Here is a 21,472-nt window from a genome sequence, read left to right as displayed (position 1 = left end):
TCCTCTGCCTTATTTCTTGAACGCAGTGTCTAAAAATATAAATGTCTGTCTATTTATCAATCAATTTACACAGTGTAGTGCTCCTATATAACAATCTATTCACACGTGCAATAATTGTGGGGTATAATAGATGTAGAAATAAATCTGTTATTTATTATTATATGCGACAGGCCACACTGTCACCCAGGAATGGTACATGTCACCCAACCACCACCTCCCTCTAAAAAGAGCTGTTTTCACCCAACCACGCCTCCAGTCAGTGCCTCCCAGCTTAGTGTTCTTCCCAGTGACCTCAGAAGGTTTGTAGACCCGCAGGAAGGCCACAGAGGCACCGTCCATCTGACCGAGAGTAACCACCATTCGCTCTGGAACTCTTAATCAGACTGCGCAATAGCCGCGGGCTGTTAAAAATTTGGGCAGAGTCAGATAAAGTGGTATGATCCCCACTGTAGAATATCGGTGCTGATGGTCTCTCTCTCTGATTATATAGATAAAAGAGAAAATAAAACCACAATAGTGTATACCGCAAAAAAAAAAATAAAAAAAATTAAGGTGTACACTATTGTGGTTTTATATATTTTTTTTATCTATGTAATCAGAGAGATACTATCAGTACTGATATCCTAGAGGGGGGATCATACCACTTCACACCATACCTGTGGAGCCACTTTCTAGACTCTACAACACGTGAGAGCATATCTTTTACAAGGTTTTATCTCCATACTGAGTCTGACACATTGCACTGTATACTTCTGATTACTTGTACATATTTGCAAGAGAAGCTATTACCACAATAATATTTTACAGAGCCTGTACTCCACCATATACTCAGGTTGAGATAGAGTGTGCACTCAGAAGAGAGCTTTCCGGTAACACCATTTGTTTGGAGATGTTGCCACGGGAACCCAGTTATTTTCTGTATAATGTTTATCCAGTGCCAAGGTGCCCGGATGCTAATTAATTTACCTGCTCAGGTACAGACACCAAGGGTATGTCGCAATGCCATTGTTCTCCTCGAGCCTCCTGTTGAGGCCCCAGGTACAAAAGTGTGTCCATCGTTCCAATAAACTAGTTCTACTTCACCCTATACTAAGCCTTAAGTGTGCTTGGGGTGAATCTGCTTAACAGATATAATCCGATACTAGGATCTCTCGGTATAATCACTGAGAGAAAGGGAGTCCTTGGTAGTGACACTCCAGTTCCCTGCGAGAAGGCCGCCACATTATAGATTTACAAAGTACAATTATAATAAGGACATCTAAAGTCACCACGACCACTTAATCTCTATGACGTGATCTGGGTGCAGTGGTTCTGTCATTTTAACTCTGCAATGTAAAACATTGCAGTTATTTAGAAACGGCATTACATTGCAGGGTTTAATCCACCTCAATACTGTTTGGTTGGAGGAGTGCAGCGATCGGCCGCGCATGCATATCTCCAATCCATTGCTTCTCTGTGAGACGCATTCGATTAAAGCAGATTTCGGAAAACAATCACCAGACTTGCTCAGAGCGGGCGATTGCAGCAGAGGAGTCCCAGTGTTGGAAACGATGTAAGCACATTTTCTTTAACTCCCCAACAAGCAAAGGTGAGGGGGAGGGAAAAACAGTTCCGAAAAAAACTATTGTTATACCTTCAAATATGTGGAAAACAAACACATGAGTGAATACAGCGTCCAGGATTACCTGAGTTTATTCAACTAGGTTTTTATAGAATGAGAATAATTTCCTGATACTATTATTATAACACAATTTAATTAAATTGTTCACACAATGCTATCTGGCCGGTGCATTAAGCCATTATTGTACCAAGAGCCCCTGACACAAGTAATAATTCAATAAACATACTAAATAAATAAATCCAATTAAAATGCAATAGAAGGCATTTCTACAATTATTTGTGTTGATGTTTTATTCTAAATAAAGTCAGTCTCTTTATATGTTTAAAGAAACTTTCTAATACATTGTTATATGGGGGGGATCACGGGGACGGGGGATCACGTGGGGGGATCACCGGGGGAGGGATCACGGGGAGGGGGGAGCATGGGGGTGTGGATCACGTGTGGGGGGGAATCACAGGGGGAATCATGGGGGGGGATCACAGGGGTGGATACGGGAGGGAGGGATCACAGGAGGGTCACAGGGGGGATACGGGAGGAAAGGAGGGATCACAGAGGGGATTCTGGGAGGCGGGGGTTAAGTAAATATTACGGTTCATTGTCATCAGTGCTATTAAAAAAAAAAAAAATTATTGCAAATTCAAAGTGAATTCCAAATGGAATTAGAGATTTAGCCCCCAAGAGCTGAATTAAAAAAATCTCCAAGTCAGCTAAATTTTTAGTCAGTTATTTGGTAGTAAAATACAACATTTATTAATTCATCAAGTTTTCTATTACACAGACACATTCATTAAAGTGTGATTTGCCTGGAATTCAACTTGAATTATTAGTGATTTTCAAGTTTAGACCAAAATAGTGGAAATGAAAATATCTGAAGAATTGTGCTAGATTTACTATTTTGGCCTAGACTTTGAAATTCATCACTAAACTGGCCATGGTCCTTGGGGTAACCCTTTAATTTATCATTAGGAATCTGTCTATACAGTGTGCCAGCAGTTTTGCTAACACACATATATAGATTGGGAGAAAACCTTATCTGAAAAGTAGGTATCTTTCCACCCCACCTGTCAGTCAAATCTTAATAATAGACTCTGTTTCGTTAAGCTTCCCCGACAGACAGGGCAAATCACAGAATATCAGAGGAGGAGCAGAGGCCGGACCTCGGTTGGTGTTACAGACGCTAGGGGTATTAAATACATCATACCTTCCTGCGAGAGATGTAAATTACAGGTTCACTTTACATTTCTCCCCATTTACACATTTCATGCAAATCAATGTTTATTGGAGGTTTCTGGTTTGAAAGGCACAATGCAACCACCAATACTACTACAGCGTAAAATAATGTAATTTATAACAAGAACAATGTATCTTATGGACACAGACTGATTTCTAAACATATTTATTGTAGTTTAAAGACACATTACTGGGAGTATTATTGCTGTGGAGCTCTGTTATACACTCAGACACATTACTGGGAGTATTATTGCTGTGGAGCTCTGTTATACACTCACACATTACTGGGATTATTAATACTGTGGAGCTCAGTTATACACTCAGACACATTACTGGGAGTATTATTACTGTGGAGCTCTGTTATGCACTCAGACACATTATGGGAGTATTATTACTGTGGAGCTCTGTTATACACTCAGACACATTACTGGGAGTATTATTGCCGTGGAACTCTGTGATACACTCAGACACATTACTGGGAGTATTATTGCTGTGGAGCTCTGTTACACACTTAGACACATTACTGGGAGTATTATTACTGTGGAGCTCTGTTACACACTCTGACACATTACTGGGAGTATTATTGCTGTGGAGCTCTGTTATACACTCAGACACATTACTGGGAGCATTATTGCTGTGGAGCTCTGTTATAGACTCAGACACATTACTGGGAGTATTATTACTGTGGAGCTCTGTTATACACTCAGACACATTACTGGGAGTATTATTGCTGTGGAGCTCTGTTATACACTCAGACACATTACTGGGAGCATTATCGCTGTGGAGCTCTGTTATACACTCAGACACATTACTGGGAGTATTATTGCTGTGGGGCTCTGTTATACACTCAGACACATTACTGGGAGTATTATTACTGTGGAGCTCTGTTATACACTCAGACACATTACTGGGAGTATTATTGCTGTGGAGCTCTGTTATACACTCAGACACATTACTGGGAGTATTATTACTGTGGAGCTCTGTTATACACAGAAACACATTACAGGGAGTATTATTACTGTGGAGCTCTGTTATACCCTCAGACACATTACTGGGAGTATTATTGCTGTGGAGCTCTGTTATACACTCAGACATTACAGGGAGTATTATTACTGTGGAGCTCTGTTATACACTCAGACACATTACTGGGAGTATTATTATCTTTTTTTTTTAATTTCCAATAATTCTCAGTTTAGTGAAAGGACCTACAACAATAGAATCATTTACATTAAAATAACTAATATAAACAAAAAAAAACAACCCATTTAGGATTACACAGTGTTATTTGTTTGTTTAAAGGGACACTATAGTCATGAGAACAACTACAGCTTATTAAATTTGTTCTGGTGAGTAGAATCATTACCTTCAGGCTTTTTTCTGTAAACACTGTCTTTTCAGAGAAAATGCAGTGTTTACATTACAGCCTAGTGATAACTTCACTGGCCACTCCTCCGATGGCTGTTAGAGATCCTTCCTGGGTCATGGCTGCCTAAAATGCATCCAAACATTCAGTATCTCCTCCCTCTGCATGCAGACACTGAACTTTCCTCATAGAGATGCATTGATTCAATTCATTTCTATGAGGAGATGCTGATTGGCCAGGGCTGTGTTTGAATAATGCTGGCTCTGCCCCTGATCCGCCTCCTTGTCAGTCACAGCCAATACTACGGGGAAGCATTGTGATTGGATCAGGTCACCACTTCTGATGATGTCAGCAGACTGCTTGTTTTTCTGAGTCTAACAGCATGCAGAACTACAGCTTCAGGCTTGAATACAGTAAGATTTTGCAATATTTATGGAGGCATGTGGGGCTAGATGGTGGTTTTAACACTATAGGGTCAGGAATAAATGTTTGTGTTCCTGACCCTATTGTGATTCTTTAATAAATAGTATTTTTTAATGTAGTGCATTGCTCTGTAGAGCTCTGACACATTGCAGGGTGTGCGGTCTCCAGCCAGCAGGTGGCAGTGTGAGGCTCTGTCCGCTCTGTGGTAGAGGTTCTCTCATCCAGGAAGCTCTGCCAATCACAACATGGCTGCCACCCGGCATGCACTGCGAACAGCAATACCCAGACAGTAATAGGATTATCCGGGTATATTGATACTGCAAGAAGTATACAGAGACACACACAGGGGATTACTGGGGCCACAGACAGGGGACAGCCAGCCTGAGAGTGCAGAGCATCCTGCCTGGGACTGCAGAGCATCCTGCCAGGGACTGCAGAGCATCAATCTGAGACTGCAGAGCATCAATCTGAGACTGCAGAGCTTCCTGCCTGAGAGTGCAGAGCATCCTGCCTGGGACTGCAGAGCTTCCTGCCTGGGACTGCAGAGCATCAATCTGAGACTGCAGAGATTCCTGCCTGGGACTGCAGAGCATCCTGCCTGGGACTGCAGAGCATCCTGCCTAGGACTGCAGAGCATCCTGCCTGGGACTGCAGAGCATCCTGCCTGGGACTGCAGAGCTTCCTGCCTGGGACTGCAGAGCATCAATCTGAGACTGCAGAGCTTCTTCCTGCCTGGGACTGCAGAGCATCAATCTGAGACTGCAGAGCATCCTGCCTGGGGCTGCAGAGCATCAATCTGAGACTGCAGAGCATCCTGCCTGAGACTGCAGAGGATCAATCTGAGAGTGCAGAGCATCCAACCTGGGACTGCAGAGCATCCAACCTGGGACTGCAGAGCATCCAGCCTGAGAGTGCAGAGCATCCAGCCTGAGAGTGCAGAGCCTCCTGCAGAGACATGTAACACTTAGAGACTGCTCTACATGTGACACTGGATCCCCCACCACCAGCTGGAGACTGTAATGATGTAACACTGGCTGAGACCACTATTCATTGGTAAATATTAATGGACCTCACTTAAGCAAACACTGAGATGGGATGTGACAGGTTTAGACAGGCTGGGATGGGATGAGACAGGTATAGACAGGCTGGGGTGGGATGTGACAGGTATAGACAGGCTGGGGTGGGATGTGACCGGTATAGACAGGCTGGGGTGGGATGTGACAGGTATAGACAGGCTGGGATGGGATGAGACAGGTATAGACAGGCTGGGATGGGATGAGACAGGTATAGACAAGCTGGGGTGGGATGTGACAGGTATAGACAGGCTGGGGTGGGATGTGACAGGTATAGACAGGCTGGGATGGGATGAGACAGGTATAGACAGGCTGGGGTGGGATGAGACATGTTTAGACAGGCTGGTATGAGATGTGACAGGAACAGACAGGCTGGGATGGGACGGGACAGGTATAGACAGGCTGGGATGGGATGAGACAGGTATAGACAGGCTGGGGTGGGATGAGACATGTTTAGACAGGCTGGTATGAGATGTGACAGGAACAGACAGGCTGGTATGAGATGTGACAGGAACAGACAGGCTGGGGTGCTAAGTGACAGGTTTAGACAGGCTGGGGTGCTAAGTGACAGGTTTAGACAGGCTGGGGTGCTAAGTGACAGGTTTAGACAGGCTGGGATTGAATCTGACAGGTTTAGACGGGGTGGGGTGTGACAGGAACAGGCAGGGATGGGATGTGACAGGTTTAGACAGGCTGTGGTGCTAAGTGGCAGGTTTAGACAGGCTGGGATTGAATCTGACAGGTTTAGACAGGCTGGGGTGGGATGTGACAGGTATAGACAGGGTGGGATGGGATATGACAGGTATGGACAGGCTGGCATGGGATGTGACAGGTTTAGAGAGGCTGGGATGAGATGTGACAGGTTTAGACAAGCTGGGGTGGGATGTGACAGGTTTTGACAGGCTGGGGTGGGATGTGACAGGTTTTGACAGGCTGGGGTGGGATGTGACAGGTTTTGACAGGCTGGGGTGGGATGTGACAGGTTTAGACAGGCTGGGGTGGGATGTGACAGGTTTAGACAGGCTGGGGCGGGATGTGACAGGTTTAGACAGACTGGGTGGGATGTGACAGGTTTAGACAGGCTGGGATGATGTGTGATGGGTTTAGACAGGCTGGGTGGGATGTGACAGGTTTAGACAGACTGGGATGCAAAATGACAGGTTTTGACAGGCTGGGGTGGGGTGTGACAGGTTTAGACAGGCTGGGATGATATGGGACAGGAACAGACAGGCTGGGATGGGATGTGACAGGAACAGACAGGCTGGGATGGGATGTGACAGGAACAGACAGGCTGGGATGGGATGTGACAGGAACAGACAGGCAGGGATGGGATGTGACAGGAACAGACAGGCAGGGATGGGATGTGACAGGTTAGACAGGCAGGGATGAGATGTGACAGGTTAGACAGGCAGGGATGGGATGTGACAGGTATAGACAGGCAGGGATGGGATGTGACAGGTATAGACAGGCAGGGATGGGATGTGACAGGTATAGACAGGCAGGGATGGGATGTGACAGGTATAGACAGGCAGGGATGGGATGTGACAGGTATAGACAGGCAGGGATGGGATGTTATAGACAGGCTGGAATGGGATGTGAAGGGTTTAGACAGGCTGGGATGGCATGTGACATGTTTAGACAGACTGGGATGGGATGTGACAGGTATAGACAGGCAGGGATGGGATGTGACAGGTTAGACAGGCAGGGATGAGATGTGACAGGTTAGACAGGCAGGGATGGGATGTGACAGGTATAGACAGGCAGGGATGGGATGTGACAGGTATAGACAGGCAGGGATGGGATGTGACAGGTATAGACAGGCAGGGATGGGATGTGACAGGTATAGACAGGCAGGGATGGGATGTGACAGGTATAGACAGGCAGGGATGGGATGTTATAGACAGGCTGGAATGGGATGTGAAGGGTTTAGACAGGCTGGGATGGCATGTGACATGTTTAGACAGACTGGGATGGGATGTGACAGGTTTAGACAGGCTGGGGTGGGGTGTGACAGGTTTAGACAGGCTGGGGTGGCATGTGACAGGTATAGACAGGCAGGGATGGGATGGGATGTGACAGGTTTAGACAGGCTGGGATGGGATGTGACAGGTATAGACAGGCAGGGATGGGATGTTATAGACAGGCTGGGATGGGATGTGACAGGTATAGACAGGCTGGGGTGGGATGTGACAGGTTTCGACAGGCTGGGATGGGATGTGACAGGTTTCGACAGGCTGGGATGGGATGTGACAGGTTTCGACAGGCTGGGATGGGATGTGACAGGTTTCGACAGGCTGGGATGGGATGTGACAGGTATAGACAGGCAGGGATGGGATGTGACAGGTATAGACAGGCAGGGATGGGATGTGACAGGTATAGACAGGCAGGGATGGGATGTGACAGGTATAGACAGGCAGGGATGGGATGTTATAGACAGGCTGGAATGGGATGTGAAGGGTTTAGACAGGCTGGGATGGCATGTGACATGTTTAGACAGACTGGGATGGGATGTGACAGGTTTAGACAGGCTGGGGTGGGGTGTGACAGGTTTAGACAGGCTGGGGTGGCATGTGACAGGTATAGACAGGCAGGGATGGGATGTGACAGGTTTAGACAGGCTGGGATGGGATGTGACAGGTATAGACAGGCAGGGATGGGATGTTATAGACAGGCTGGGATGGGATGTGACAGGTATAGACAGGCTGGGATGGGATGTGACAGGTTTCGACAGGCTGGGATGGGATGTGACAGGTTTCGACACGCTGGGATGGGATGTTATAGACAGGCTGGGATGGGATGTGACAGGTTTCGACAGGCTGGGATGGGATGTTATAGACAGGCTGGGATGGGATGTGACAGGTTTAGACAGGGTGGGATGGGATGTGACAGGTTTAGACAGGCTGGGATGGGATGTTATAGACAGGCTGGGATGGGATGTTATAGACAGGCTGGGATGGGATGTGACAGGTATACACAGGGTGGGATGGGATTTGACAGGTTTAGACAGGCTTGGATGGGTTGTGACAGGTATACACAGGGTGGGATGGGATGTGACAGGTTTAGACAGGCTTGGATGGGTTGTGACAGGTTTAGACAGGCTGGGATGGGATGTGACAAATTTAGACAGTGTGAGGTCGAGTCAGGACACCTGAGATGGGGCTTCTTTAATTTTTATTATCATTTCTCTTCCAGGCATTTAAAAACAAGTTAATTGTAACTAATTTACTAAACTTTCTAATAGGAAGTCAGTGTAGCTTGGGGGACATCTGTTTAACATCTGCCGATATTTAATGCCCATAGCAAGGCGCACATTGCAGACAGGATAAGTGCCATCGCAAGGTGTCTGCTGCCATCATCAAGTATCTTTAATCTTGGGAAATTGGGTCTCTCAACAATCTCAAACAAAAGAATGCTGCAACGGCTCTTGAGATTAAACTCTGGCATTTCACTGGTACGAGAGGGCTCTCTTACATAATAAAGAATGTAGTGTTTTACGGAGCTATATAATAAATTAATAACTTTTACAATTCCACAGGTTGCTGCTACATATTTCTTAGTATATACGCTGGATGCAATAGTACGAGCTATATACATAGTTGTGGAGGTTGAAAATCGACTAAAGTCCATCAAGTTCAACCGTGAAGCCCGTTAGGTATTTTATGCTTTTGATCCAAAAGAAGTTATATGTTTGAATATTCTGTTTAAGCAAACCTAATGTAGATATGGAAACAGAGATGGGTCTGTTAGCTAACAAAGACCAGGAAAAGGCTGAAATTTTAAATAACTATTCTACTTCAGTATATATTAATGAGGATCCTATGGCAAGAGATATGCAAATGATTGCTGCAAAAAAAAATGCAAATAACTTGTGATTGGATGACTCGAGACAAGGTGCTACAGCAGTTAAAGAAAATTAATGTAAATAAAGCTCCGGGGCCTCACGGTTTTCGCCCAAGAGTACTTAAGGAGCTAAGTGGGGAAATAAGTGAACCGCTGTATTTAATTTTTAAAGATTCTATATTTCAGGTATTGTACCAGAGGATTTGAAGGAGGGCAGATGTTGTTCCTATATTTAAAAAGGGTTCAAAATCCTTGCCTGGAAATTATAGACCTGTGAGTTTAACTTCTGTGACTGGGAAAAAAATTGAAGGGCTATCAAGGGATAAAATTCAGGAAATCATTGGGACGAACTTTATTATTAGCAATAATCAGCATGATTTTATGAAACATAGGTCATGTCAAACTAACCTAATTGCATTCTACGAAGAAATAAGTAGAAGTATAGATCAGGGTGTTGCAGTGGATGTGATCTACTTGGATTTTGCCAAGGCATTTGATACGGTTCCTCACAATAGGTTAGTCTTCAAACTAAAATAAATTGGTCTAGATGAATATTCTTTTTCTTGGGTAGAACATTGACTAAAGGATAGAGAACAACGAGTTGTCATTAATTGTACATTTTCAAGCTGGATAAAAGTGGTAAGTGGTGTTCCTCAGGGTTCTGTTGTGGGACCGCTTCTATTTAACATATTTGTAAAGGATCTTGAAATAGGCATTGAAAGCCATGTATCAGTGTTTGCAGATGACACAAAACTTTGTAAAGTAATAAAATGTGAGCAGGGTATTGCTTTGCTGCAGAGGGATTTGGATAGATTGGGGGGCTAGGCACTAAAATGGCAGATTAAATTTAACGTAGAGAAATGCAAAGTTATGCACTGCGGGGTCAAGAATGCACAAGCAACTTACACCCTAAATGGTAGTGAATGAGGGATAACCACACATGAGACGGAATTGATATAGACAACAAGTTAGGCAGCAATATGCAATGTCAATCTGCCGTTGCTAAGGCCAGTAAGGTTTTGTCATGTATAAATAGGGGCATAAATTCTCGGGATGAAAATATAATTTTGCCTCTTTATAAATCGCTGGTAAGACCACACCTTGAATATGCTTTGCAATTTTGGGCACCTGTTCTAAAGAAAGATATCATGGCACTAGAAAAAGTGCAGAGACGAGCTACAAAATTGATAAAAGGAATGGAGCATTTTAGTTATGAAGAAAGGTTAAAAAATGTAAATCTCTTTTGTTTGGAAAAACGGCGCCTGAGAGGGGATATGATAACATTATACAAATATATTCGAGGCCAGTACAAACCATTATCTGGAAATCTATTCATAAACAGGGCTATACATAGGACATGCGGTTACACATTTAGGCTGGAAGAAAAGAGATTTCATCTAAGGCAAAGAAAAGTTCTAAGGATATGGAATTCTCTGCCTGAAGAGGTGGTTTTATTAGAGTCCATACAGATGTTCAAACTGAAATTGGATAAATACTTGCAAAAACATAACATACAGGGATATAATTTCGAATTAGTGGGGTAATAGCTGCTTGATCCAAGGAGACATCTGACAGCTATTTTGGGGTCAAGAAGGATTTTTTTCCCCTAGTTTGTTGCAAAATTGGAAGCGCTTCAGACTGGGTTTTTTGCCTTCTTTTGGATCAACAGCAAAAACATGTGAGGAAGGCTGAACTTGATGGACCCAAGTCTCTTTTCAGCTATGTAACTATGTAACTATGTATCTAACAAATCTGATAACAGAGGCAGAGAATTCCAATCTTTATTGTTTGTAATGTAAAGATCCCTTTCCTCTGCTGTAAGTAAAAATGCTTTTCTTCCAGTCTCAATGGATGGCCTCTTGTCTGTTGCATATTCTTGCATATGAACAGGTTACCAAATTGCGGTTTGCACTGACCCAGTATAAAACAAAATGAATCCAGTTTTTCCAGGCTTTCCTGATAACTAGTGTTTTCCATCCTCCTTTACTAATTTTGTTGATCGCCTCTACACTTTTTCTAGTTCTGCAATATCCTTCTTTTAAACTGGTGCCCAGAATTACACTGCACAATTATATTTTTATCACATGAATCAATACCTCTTTTTATGTACAAAAGCTCCTTACTATTATTGCATACTTTTTTTTTAATTTAATGTTATACCCCATTTATTGTATGAGTGGCTTATGGGTTCCTTATTCCAAAATGCATGACTTAAAAGGACACTATAGTCACCAAAACAACTTTAGCTTGATGAAGCAGTTTTTGTGTATAGATCGTGACCCTGCAATTTTACTGCTCAATTCTCTGTCATTTAGGAGTTAAATCACTTTTGTTTCTGTCTTTGCAGCCCTAGCCACACCTGCCCTGACTGTGACTCACACAGCTGGCATGCAAAAACATTGTTTCATTTTCAATTACATGTAGCTTACTTTAAAAGTTTTCATCTCCTGCTCTGTATATTGAACTCTAATCACTAACAGGAGACTCCGGCAAGGTCTTGCAAGCTATTAACAGTGCCGGAGAATAGACATTTTAAATTAAACAGACTGTGCAATAAAGTATAAACATTGGATCTCTCTTTACAGGAAGTTTTTAGGAAGCTGTGCAAGTCACATGCAAGGAGGTGTGCCTAGGGCTGTATAAACAAAGTGATTTAACTCCTAAATGACAGAGACTTGAGTAGTGAGACAGCAGGGACATGATCTGCAAACCAAAATTGCTTTATTAAGCTAAAGTTGTTGTGGTGACTATAGCATTCCTTTAACATTTATCTGTATTAAATCGAATCTGCCATTTGCCAGTACCCCAATATATTCAAATCTATCTGTAGAGAAGCTATTTCATGTTCAGACTGTATTTTCTTACCAAGTTTTGGTGACTTGCAATGCCCACTTTAAGATAAAGAGATTAAAGAGAAGTAGATACAAAAACCTTACCACTTCTGCCCAATTTCAAAATGTCCCATTTCCAACTACTGTCTGCACTCTATCTTTAAGCAAGTGTTCTATCCAATGATTTCAGTTTTACTAGTAATTTACTAATAACGTTGTGGAAATGTATCAAATGTCTTGACATAATCCAAGTAGATCACATGTACTGGATCATCCTGAGCTTTATTTCTACTAACTTCTTCATAGAATGCATGCTTGATTTCTGCTAATGATATTTTTGTTTAAAATTAATTCTGGAATATTATCCCTTAAAATTCCATCAAATAATTTCCCTATCACAGGTGTTAAGTTCACGGTTCTTTAGGTTTCGCATTGAGTTTTTGAATATCTTTTCAGTATAGGCACCACATTTGGGTTTTTTCTCCAAACCTCTGGTACAAGTCCTGAAAGAAAATGATCCTGGACAATTAAATAATGGTATAGATATGTCTACACTAAACTTCCTAAGTACACCTGGGTGAATACCATCTGGCTCCTGGGGCTTTGTTTACATTACTTTATTTAATTTCTTTATCACTTTATCCTGTTTTAACAAATAACGTTTGCTGCAAGGCTTTTGTAACATGAATTTGCAAATCTACAACCATAGATTATTCTTCCCTATATACTAAAGAAAAATATATTTAGAATTTTAACCTTGTCCTGATCCTCTTTGATTAACTCACTCTTCTCACTTTCCAATGGACCAACACTTACATTCTTAACCTTTTTGGTATTAATATACTTTAAAAATCATGTAGGGGTTGATCCTGTCATTTTCAGGGTTAGCCCATCTAATCACCATGTTGCAAGCCCTAGTGGCATGTTTATATTTACAGGATGTAGTCGGCCCCTCTGATTTAAATGTTTTGAATGTCCTTATCTTATCTTTTATCACTTGACTGAGCATTATACTAAGCCACATTGGTTTTTGCTTCTTTTACATTTGTTTCCCAATGGTACGTATTGATAAATGTATTTTTGTAGAATTTCCGTTTATCCTATGTGCTTTTGCCATTGAATATTTCCTGCTAGTAAATTAGTATTAGAGATGCCCTTATCCTGTTAAATTTAGCCTTTTTCAAATTAAGTGTTTTTATACAGCCATATAAACAATTTTTTTGTTTTTCGTTAATCTCAAATGATATCATATTATGATCACTATTTCCCAAGTGCTCCATAGTTTGAACGTTTAGAAATAAGTTCATTTGATTAATTATGACAAGATCCAGACAAACATCTATTCTAGTTGGCGCTTCTACTAACTGAGACACAAAATTATAGTTTCAGGTTCAAAATCCTGTTTCTCTTAACCATATTATTAGTCCCTCTGGCCCGCTCAATGTCTGGATAATTAAAATCTCCCATAGGTATTTTAGCTAGGGCAATACTTGGGTAGGTTGCTGGAGAGAAACTCGCTCAAAGCACGTCTTTCCACCATGAAAGTCCGGCCCCGGTTTCATCACGTACAATTTCTTCAATACTTGACTTTAAATCAGTCTATAATAAAAGACATACACTGCCCCCTTTCAAATAATGTGCATCACTTTAAATGAATAGCCCAATCACGTGTTTCATCCCACCAGGTCTCATTGTCCAAATTATGTCATACTGCTCCTTGTATGTCTATATCTCAAGCTCCCCCATTTTCTTACAAAAGCTTATTGCATTAGTAAGCATTTAAATTACCATTTGTTTCTTGAACTTAATTATGTAGCTGAGTTACTCCAAATGTTGTAACCTGCCGTTCGAAAGGAGATTTTTCTGAACAGTGTAATGCATTTTTTCCCCCCAAAAGTTGCTGCTACGCATTATTTAAAAAGGGAAAAAAAAGTGTTTTTTTTTTTTTTAAGTAACCTGCAGCAATGAGCCATTACCTGGAGCAGTTCTGGTTAATGGTTTGGAAAACTTTCCAAATGGCCAAAAATCTGAAATATTATGTTGTTTTTTTTCTGCTGGTCCATGTAGTCCGCTTGTGTACAGGAAGCTGTGTGTTTTATTTTAGATAAAAAGAAATTCCCTGAATATTATTCACAGGCAAAAACTCTGTATTTGATTACAGCTAGAAGAAGCTATGAATTCTGAGTAAAGCAGTTAATAAGACCAGCCCGGAGAGATGAGAAAAATCAGCTGCCCCATTTTTAATTAATGCTGTATTCTGATTGGCTGTTTGGTACTTTGACACGTTTTTAAATTAATTGAAATCCTGGTCATTGACCATGAAATGCACTGTTGCCAATTTAGTAACATCCTACACTTAAGACGTTGATGTGTGTTTTGATGTCTTTAAATGTGTTACTTCAGTGTTTCCCCACCTTTTACGGAGAAGTACCCCTGCAGGTCTAAACAAATTTCAAGTACACCTGCTTCGAGAAAGTAATTTCTATTGATGTATGTAGTGGAGGCCTGATATTCCACAGGTTAACGCCACTATAGATCCCAGTGAGGCTCAGGAACAAGTAGTAAAAACACCATGAAGCAGTAATTCCAGCAAATAAAGTAATCCACGAATATCCCCATACAGATCCCAATGACTGGACGACACACCGCATCAGGAGCAGAACTGATGTTTAATGACAGGGACTCTGCTTTTATGCATTGCTCCCCTGCAAGGGAGACGCCCACAGGCAATTAGGCATTAACCAATCATATAACGGTTACATCCCACATATTCCCTTCCCTCTGCTTGGGAGATAATTGCATGATTTTGCAATTATCGCACACAGCCGAAAACCAGGGAAAAAACGTGCGCAAAATGGCGCTGAGGATTTCAAGGAAAGGAGAAACAGAAGGAATAAGAGGTAAACAGAGGCAAAAAGGCACCAAACATGACAGGGGAGGTCTGGACCCTGGACACAATAAGCAAATAGAAAGTATACAACAAAGGATTCTAATTAAGACAGAATAAGCAATAGATAATGGATATAAATATATATACCAGAAATTAATAAGAATAAAATAAAATAAAGAAAAATGAAGCTATATAGTACAATAGCAACTAGAATAATAATTATTAATAATAATAAACTCTATAAGGAATGATAGTATTAAACAAATGTCAATAGGAAATAATATGACAAAAGTGACATGCAAAGAAAGAGGGAAATGGAAGGGAAGTGCTGCCTATTATACTGGGACCTGAGCGGGGAGGGGCCTATGTTAATGTATGTTCATTATTTTTCATTCTGTTTGTATTCTTTTCTGCTATTGGTGGACAGTAAAGAAAGGGATATGCAATATGAGCCTCTGTGTCTTGTTATAAAATTTAGTTTCTTACTGTATCTCCTCAATTATCTCCAAGCTGAACTTATAATTGTTTATACAATGTTATAACTTTATGATTTTGTATCACACAGGAATAAAACTTATATTTTTATGAACCACACAACTTGGGGAAAAACATATTTAAAATGTGTACAAATCAGTTCAGTGGTTCCTGAGATATTGAAAAAGTCTCTTTGGACCAACCGCATGCCTGTTTGCATGCCCAAAACAGTTCCACAGATTCAGGCTGTGTGGTCAGTCTATTTCTGCCTTGAAAATTGAAAAGTCCCATCCGAAGGCGGCGTTCGAATAGTCGAACGCACTTCGACTTCTGTCGAAGTAGAACGGGGTTAAACTGCTGCGGTGTTCGTTAGTCGAGTGGCAGTCTATTTCCCATGGAAAAGATGACAAAGTCCCACTCGAACGGGTTTTCGAATCTTCGAACGGAACTTAGTCTCCAGCCGCGGTGTCGAAGGGTAGGGAAAGGTACAGGTGAGCGGTGTTCGTTCAGATGTGTGGCCGCTTTCCGTTCCAGGGATTTGATGGCACACACCGCTGACCACATTCGACTGCATTAAAATGGCCGCCGCCACGTGTTCGATTGTCTAATGGCGGCCACTTTGCCTGTATCCGAAGTGCCATATCAAACGTACCCATTCTTTGCACCACACAATTAAAGGGCCAGAAACAGTTTTTGTCTTTAAGTGCAAGGCAAGGTGGGTGATGGCAATAAAACAAAGGGTAGAGGTTCTCAGGTAACATGGTAAGTGGCTGATGCAGATCAAATGCCAAACAGGGGCATCTGTTACAGATGGGACTGCCAAAAAGGGGTTCCGCTACAATGTAAATTCCAAATGAAACTTGTATATTTGGATATATAAGTTAATACGGTATTGGCGGAAAAGCCTGATTAAATGTAGTAAAAAATATATATTTTTTTAATAAATTCCATAATGTGAATATTGCGTATGGAGCATATGAACTATTATTCTGAAATATAAAAGTCACAAAATGTAACTATAATACATAATAGTTACACACACACACACACACACACACACTGGACACTGGCACACACACACACTGGACACTGGCACACACACACATTTACATGTAGAGGACCCTGGCACACACAAACATTTACACACAGAGCATACTGGCACACACAGTGACACACAGATAATTCTGACACACACATTCAAGCTCTGAGGAGTCTGACACACACACACGCACGCACGCAGTTACACACTGACACACACAGTTACACACAGAGGACCCCGACATACACACATTTACACAGAGAGGACACAGACACACACTCACCGACAGTCACAGTCACACTGATTTGATACACTGACAGACACACTTACAGATGCACACATTCACTGACAGACATAGTCTCACAGATTTGACACACATGCTCACTGATTTTACACACACTCACTGACGAACACATGCAAATTCTAACAAATTATCACCTCTTGGCATACCCCTTGCCTTTAGTGCAAGTACCCCCTGGGGGTACTAGATGTTACATTACAAACCAAACTTTAGAGGCACTCAATGTACCATAACCAATACAGATTATTGTCTTTGAGTGACATTCCCTTCCCCCAGTTTGCTTGAACGGTTTTCAGCCAGAGCTGTACCAGAACCTAAAACCTGACCCTTCTGTTTTGGCTTTCTGTTTCAGAAGCGAACTTTCACATTAGCTCTTAAGTTTTAGATGGCAATGCTAGGCTGCATTAGCTGATTTCCAGCAGAGGGTCCAGGTTTCAGGCAATAAGGACTGTAATGGTTCTGGTACCTCAAGTGCGCTCTTAAAGGACCACTCTAGTGCCAGGAAAGCATACTCGTTTTCCTGGCACTAGAGTGCCCTGAGGGTGCCCCCACCCTCAGGGACCCCCTCCCGCCCGGCTGTGGAAAGGGGAAAAGGGTTAAAACTTACCTTTTTCCAGCGCTGGGCGGGGAGCTCTCCTCCTCCTCTCCGCCTCCGTTCCTCCCCGTCGGCTGAATGCGCACGCGCGGCAACAGCTGCGTGCGCATTCAGCCGGTCACATAGGAAAGCATTCATAATGCTTTCCTATGGACGCTTGCGTGCTCTCACTGTGATTTTCACAGTGAGAATCACGCAAGCGCCTCTAGTGGCTGTCAGTGAGACAGCCACTAGAGGATTAGGGGGAAGGCTTAACTAATTGATAAACATAGCAGTTTCTCTGAAACTGCTATGTTTATAAAACAATTAGTTAACCCTAGCTGGACCTGGCACCCAGACCACTTCATTAAGCTGAAGTGGTCTGGGTGCCTAGAGTGGTCCTTTAAGTTTAAGTGCTAGTGTCTATTTAAGGATTGTCACAATACTTTATACTTTATTGTTCCACTTGTCTTTTGATAATAGTACAAATAAAACATAATATTTTTTAGTTATGAAATATTTTTCTTTATATTTATTATATAGATATAAAAATAACAAGTGTTTGTTATCTCATTCCAGGGATAAACATGGAGAATGTAAAATCCGAGGGAGTATACCAAAAAGATCCATATACGAGATGGAAGCTTCTGGTCATCGGGATTCTGCTTGTGTGGCTAATGTTAGTCCACCTCCTGGTCAGTGTGTGGCTTCTTCTCCTTTTCTCTGCAGTAATGGCTGCTGCCGGAGCCTGGCTTGGACCACAATTTATACTCGGCAGTGCTACTCCAATTCACCTTGAAAGGTTTATTTCCTTGGAGAGAAATAGCCAGTCTCCAGATGCCGAGGAGCAACTAGACAAAGAAATTGGACTAACTATACAGAAAATCATAAAGGACTTTGTCTCATCCTGGTACCGGAGATTAAGCCACGAGACAGCATTTGAGGAAGAAGTTAGAACAGTTATGTGGGATCTGTCCATGGAGCTGAAGAGAAGATTGAGTCTTGCGGACCGGGAAGAACTAACACGAAAGTTGCTTATTCTCGGCGGTTGCCATCTGCAGTGTTATAAATGGGCCAAGGCACGGGTTGAAGGAATTGAAAATCCTTTAGAGAGGGAATCAAGATTATGGGATGCATACCAGGAACTCAGCCCTGTCCACCGAGCTCTCTCCAGTCCTGGAAAGGAGGTCCACCATGCTAGATGGCTGGTGGAACTCTTTCTTAAGCAACTTGTTCAAAGTAATCAGTTGTCGAGTCGTACTGGAAGGCACCTGGTTGTGGAACTTATTGCCTGTAATGTTGTAATGCCTCTTGTGGGAAAAATGTCAGAACCAGATTGGATCAATATGGTTGTGACCAATGTTTTCTCTAAAGCTCCACTGAAAGTGGATGAGGCGAAAAATGAGCCACCTGTCCAGTTAGTAGTGCCAAAATCTCTTCCCCTGGGAGTTAATCAGGAAATTACACCTCAACTTGTCTTGCCGTCGCCAATGCCATCAAACGTTTCCAGCTATGATGTTATAGATAGTGTGGATGTGGACCAGGAAAGTGAGGGAGGATCTAGAGACACATTGAATGGTATAGAGGAGTTGACATCATGTAAGACTAAATTAGACATTTTCTCTGTGAATTATTTGCAGCCCCCAAATTCATCCAGCCCTTTTTTCCTTTGTGATGAATCTGAGCTTGAATCTCCCCTCTCTGATTTGGGACGAGAATTGGACCCTCCCTTGTTGAATTCCTCTGATGACCTCCTTTCAGATTGTTGCATGGACTCATTGACCCCAGCAGAGAGTCCTTCGGTGCCTCTACATGAAGAGAGTGGAGGCATAGTGGAAGATGGAAGCTTGCTGCCTCATGGAGGAAATTCCAGCCATCCAGAAATTCTCCTGGAATCCGTAGGACTCACTCCAGAATGCACAATGGCACCAAACGACAAGGAAGGACTGAGTCCTTTAGACGCTTCTCCCATAATTACATCCTCCCCAAATGCTCCTCTGCATTCATTTAGTTTTGTCCCTATTAGCAGCCCTGATGGGCCTGTGCTTATCCAAAATCTGCGTATTACTGGAACAATCACTGCCCGGGAGCACAGTGGCACCGGCTCGCACCCATATACATTGTATACAATCAAGGTACACACGCCTTTATAAAACCATCTCCAATTTTCATACAGATGTACCATACACTGTTATACCTACGTGACATTGCTCACGTTGTTAAAAAGGAATTTGTTTTTAAGATTTTTCATCAATATATGTATATTTTGTTTATTTTTGGCAGAATACAGTGCAGTCTCGGTACAGAATTTTTGGCAGCATACAGTGCAGTCTCCAACAATAATTGTTGGGGTTTATCACCTGTAAATGCAGGCCACGTACGAAAAAAAATGGTTTCTAATAACTCTGCGATAGATACTTTACTTACTATACCGCTTGAGAATTGTTAATCTCGTCACTTATCTTATAAAAATACTTGTTGCATTTAAAGTGTTAAGGGATATTGGGATAACATGCAGTTTTCACTTATAATTGGTAAATGCTGCATACAGGATATTATGTATTATTATTATTCATTAGGTATAGTTTAAAGGACCACTATAGTGCCAGGAAAACAAACTTGTTTTCCTGGCACTATGGGATCTTTAGGTCCCCCCCACCCTAAGTGTCCCACTCCCGCGGGGGGTTTGGGTTAAACACTTGCCTTTCTCCAGCACAGGGCTACCTCGGTGCTGGGGAACTCTCCTCCCTCTGCCGACGTCAGTGCCTAATGCGCACACATTCAAACAGTCCATTGTTAAGCATTTCACATCCAGCGTCTTCTCACTGAAGCACCTCTAGCGGATGTCAGTGAGACAGCCACTAGAGGCTGGATTAACCCTAGTGTAAACCTGCTATGTTTTCAGCTGCAGGGTTAACACTAGATGGACCTGGCACTCAGACCACTTCATTGAGCTGAAGTGGTCTGGGTGCCTTTAAGTAATGGCCTTAATGTTTCTGTTTGTTGTTTAGCTTAGTATAAAAGTTCAGTTCTTGTATTAAAGGGATATTCACAGGTGGATTTAGTCCCCTTTTCTGCATTATGGAGATAATATAACCACTAAAAAACAATTGCCTTTGTTTTGATCCCCCTTCCATGATCACAGTGTGTGAGCCACTTAGAGGTTCATGTAGCTTTCCAAGGGAGAATGATGTCACACAAGGCCATGCTCAGTCATTTTTCTTCTCATGTGACTGAATAATTCTTGTTCATGCACAATAATGTCTCATCAATGTGATTGACACATACACATGCTCAGTCATCTGTCATTGGTATGATGGGCAAATTCGTGCTCCGTGATCTCTCATCCATGTGACTGTAATATTTGTGTACATGTTCATTAAGTTCTCTTTTAGTGTGATTCACACATTCTTGCATACACTCAGTAACCTGTCAGTGATGTGATTGAGATCTGGTTGCATTTGCTCAGTGACATGTGAGTGATGGGATTGAGATCTAGTTATACTCGCTTAGTAATATGGCAATGATGTGATTCAGATGTAGTTGTACTCGCTTAATAACCTTTCAATGATGTGATTGAAATCTAGTTGCATTTGCTCAGTAATATGTCAGTGATGTGATTGAGATCTGAGTGCACTCGCTCAGTAATAGGTCAGTGATGGGATTGAGATCTGGTTGCACTCACTCAGTAATATGTCAGTGATGTGATTGAGATCTGGTTTCACTCGCTCAGTAATATGTCAGGGATGGGATTGCGATCTGGTTGCACTCGCTAAGTAATATGTCAGTGATGTGATTGAGATCTGATTCCAC

The 21,472-nt window shown here is 42.2% G+C and overlaps 1 protein-coding gene across 1 annotated transcript in view; it reads left to right on the top strand.

The window, feature by feature from the left end:
* Positions 1-5,089: 5,089 nt before the first annotated feature.
* The window catches only part of SNX19 (sorting nexin 19), a 31,945-nt gene continuing 15,562 nt past the window's right edge, over positions 5,090-21,472 (top strand). The window contains exons 1-2 of the mRNA XM_063436629.1: positions 5,090-5,690; positions 18,239-19,794. Coding sequence (XP_063292699.1) covers positions 18,247-19,794 — 1,548 coding nt within the window. The 5' untranslated portion in view covers positions 5,090-5,690; positions 18,239-18,246. The remainder of the gene's footprint in view (positions 5,691-18,238; positions 19,795-21,472) is intronic.

The sequence above is a fragment of the Pelobates fuscus genome, chromosome 11 (assembly GCF_036172605.1).
Source record: "Pelobates fuscus isolate aPelFus1 chromosome 11, aPelFus1.pri, whole genome shotgun sequence".
NCBI classification, from domain to species: Eukaryota; Metazoa; Chordata; class Amphibia; order Anura; family Pelobatidae; genus Pelobates; species Pelobates fuscus.
The sequence above is the reverse complement of the archived record's forward strand: the minus strand, read 5'-3'. Positions and strand labels throughout refer to the sequence as shown.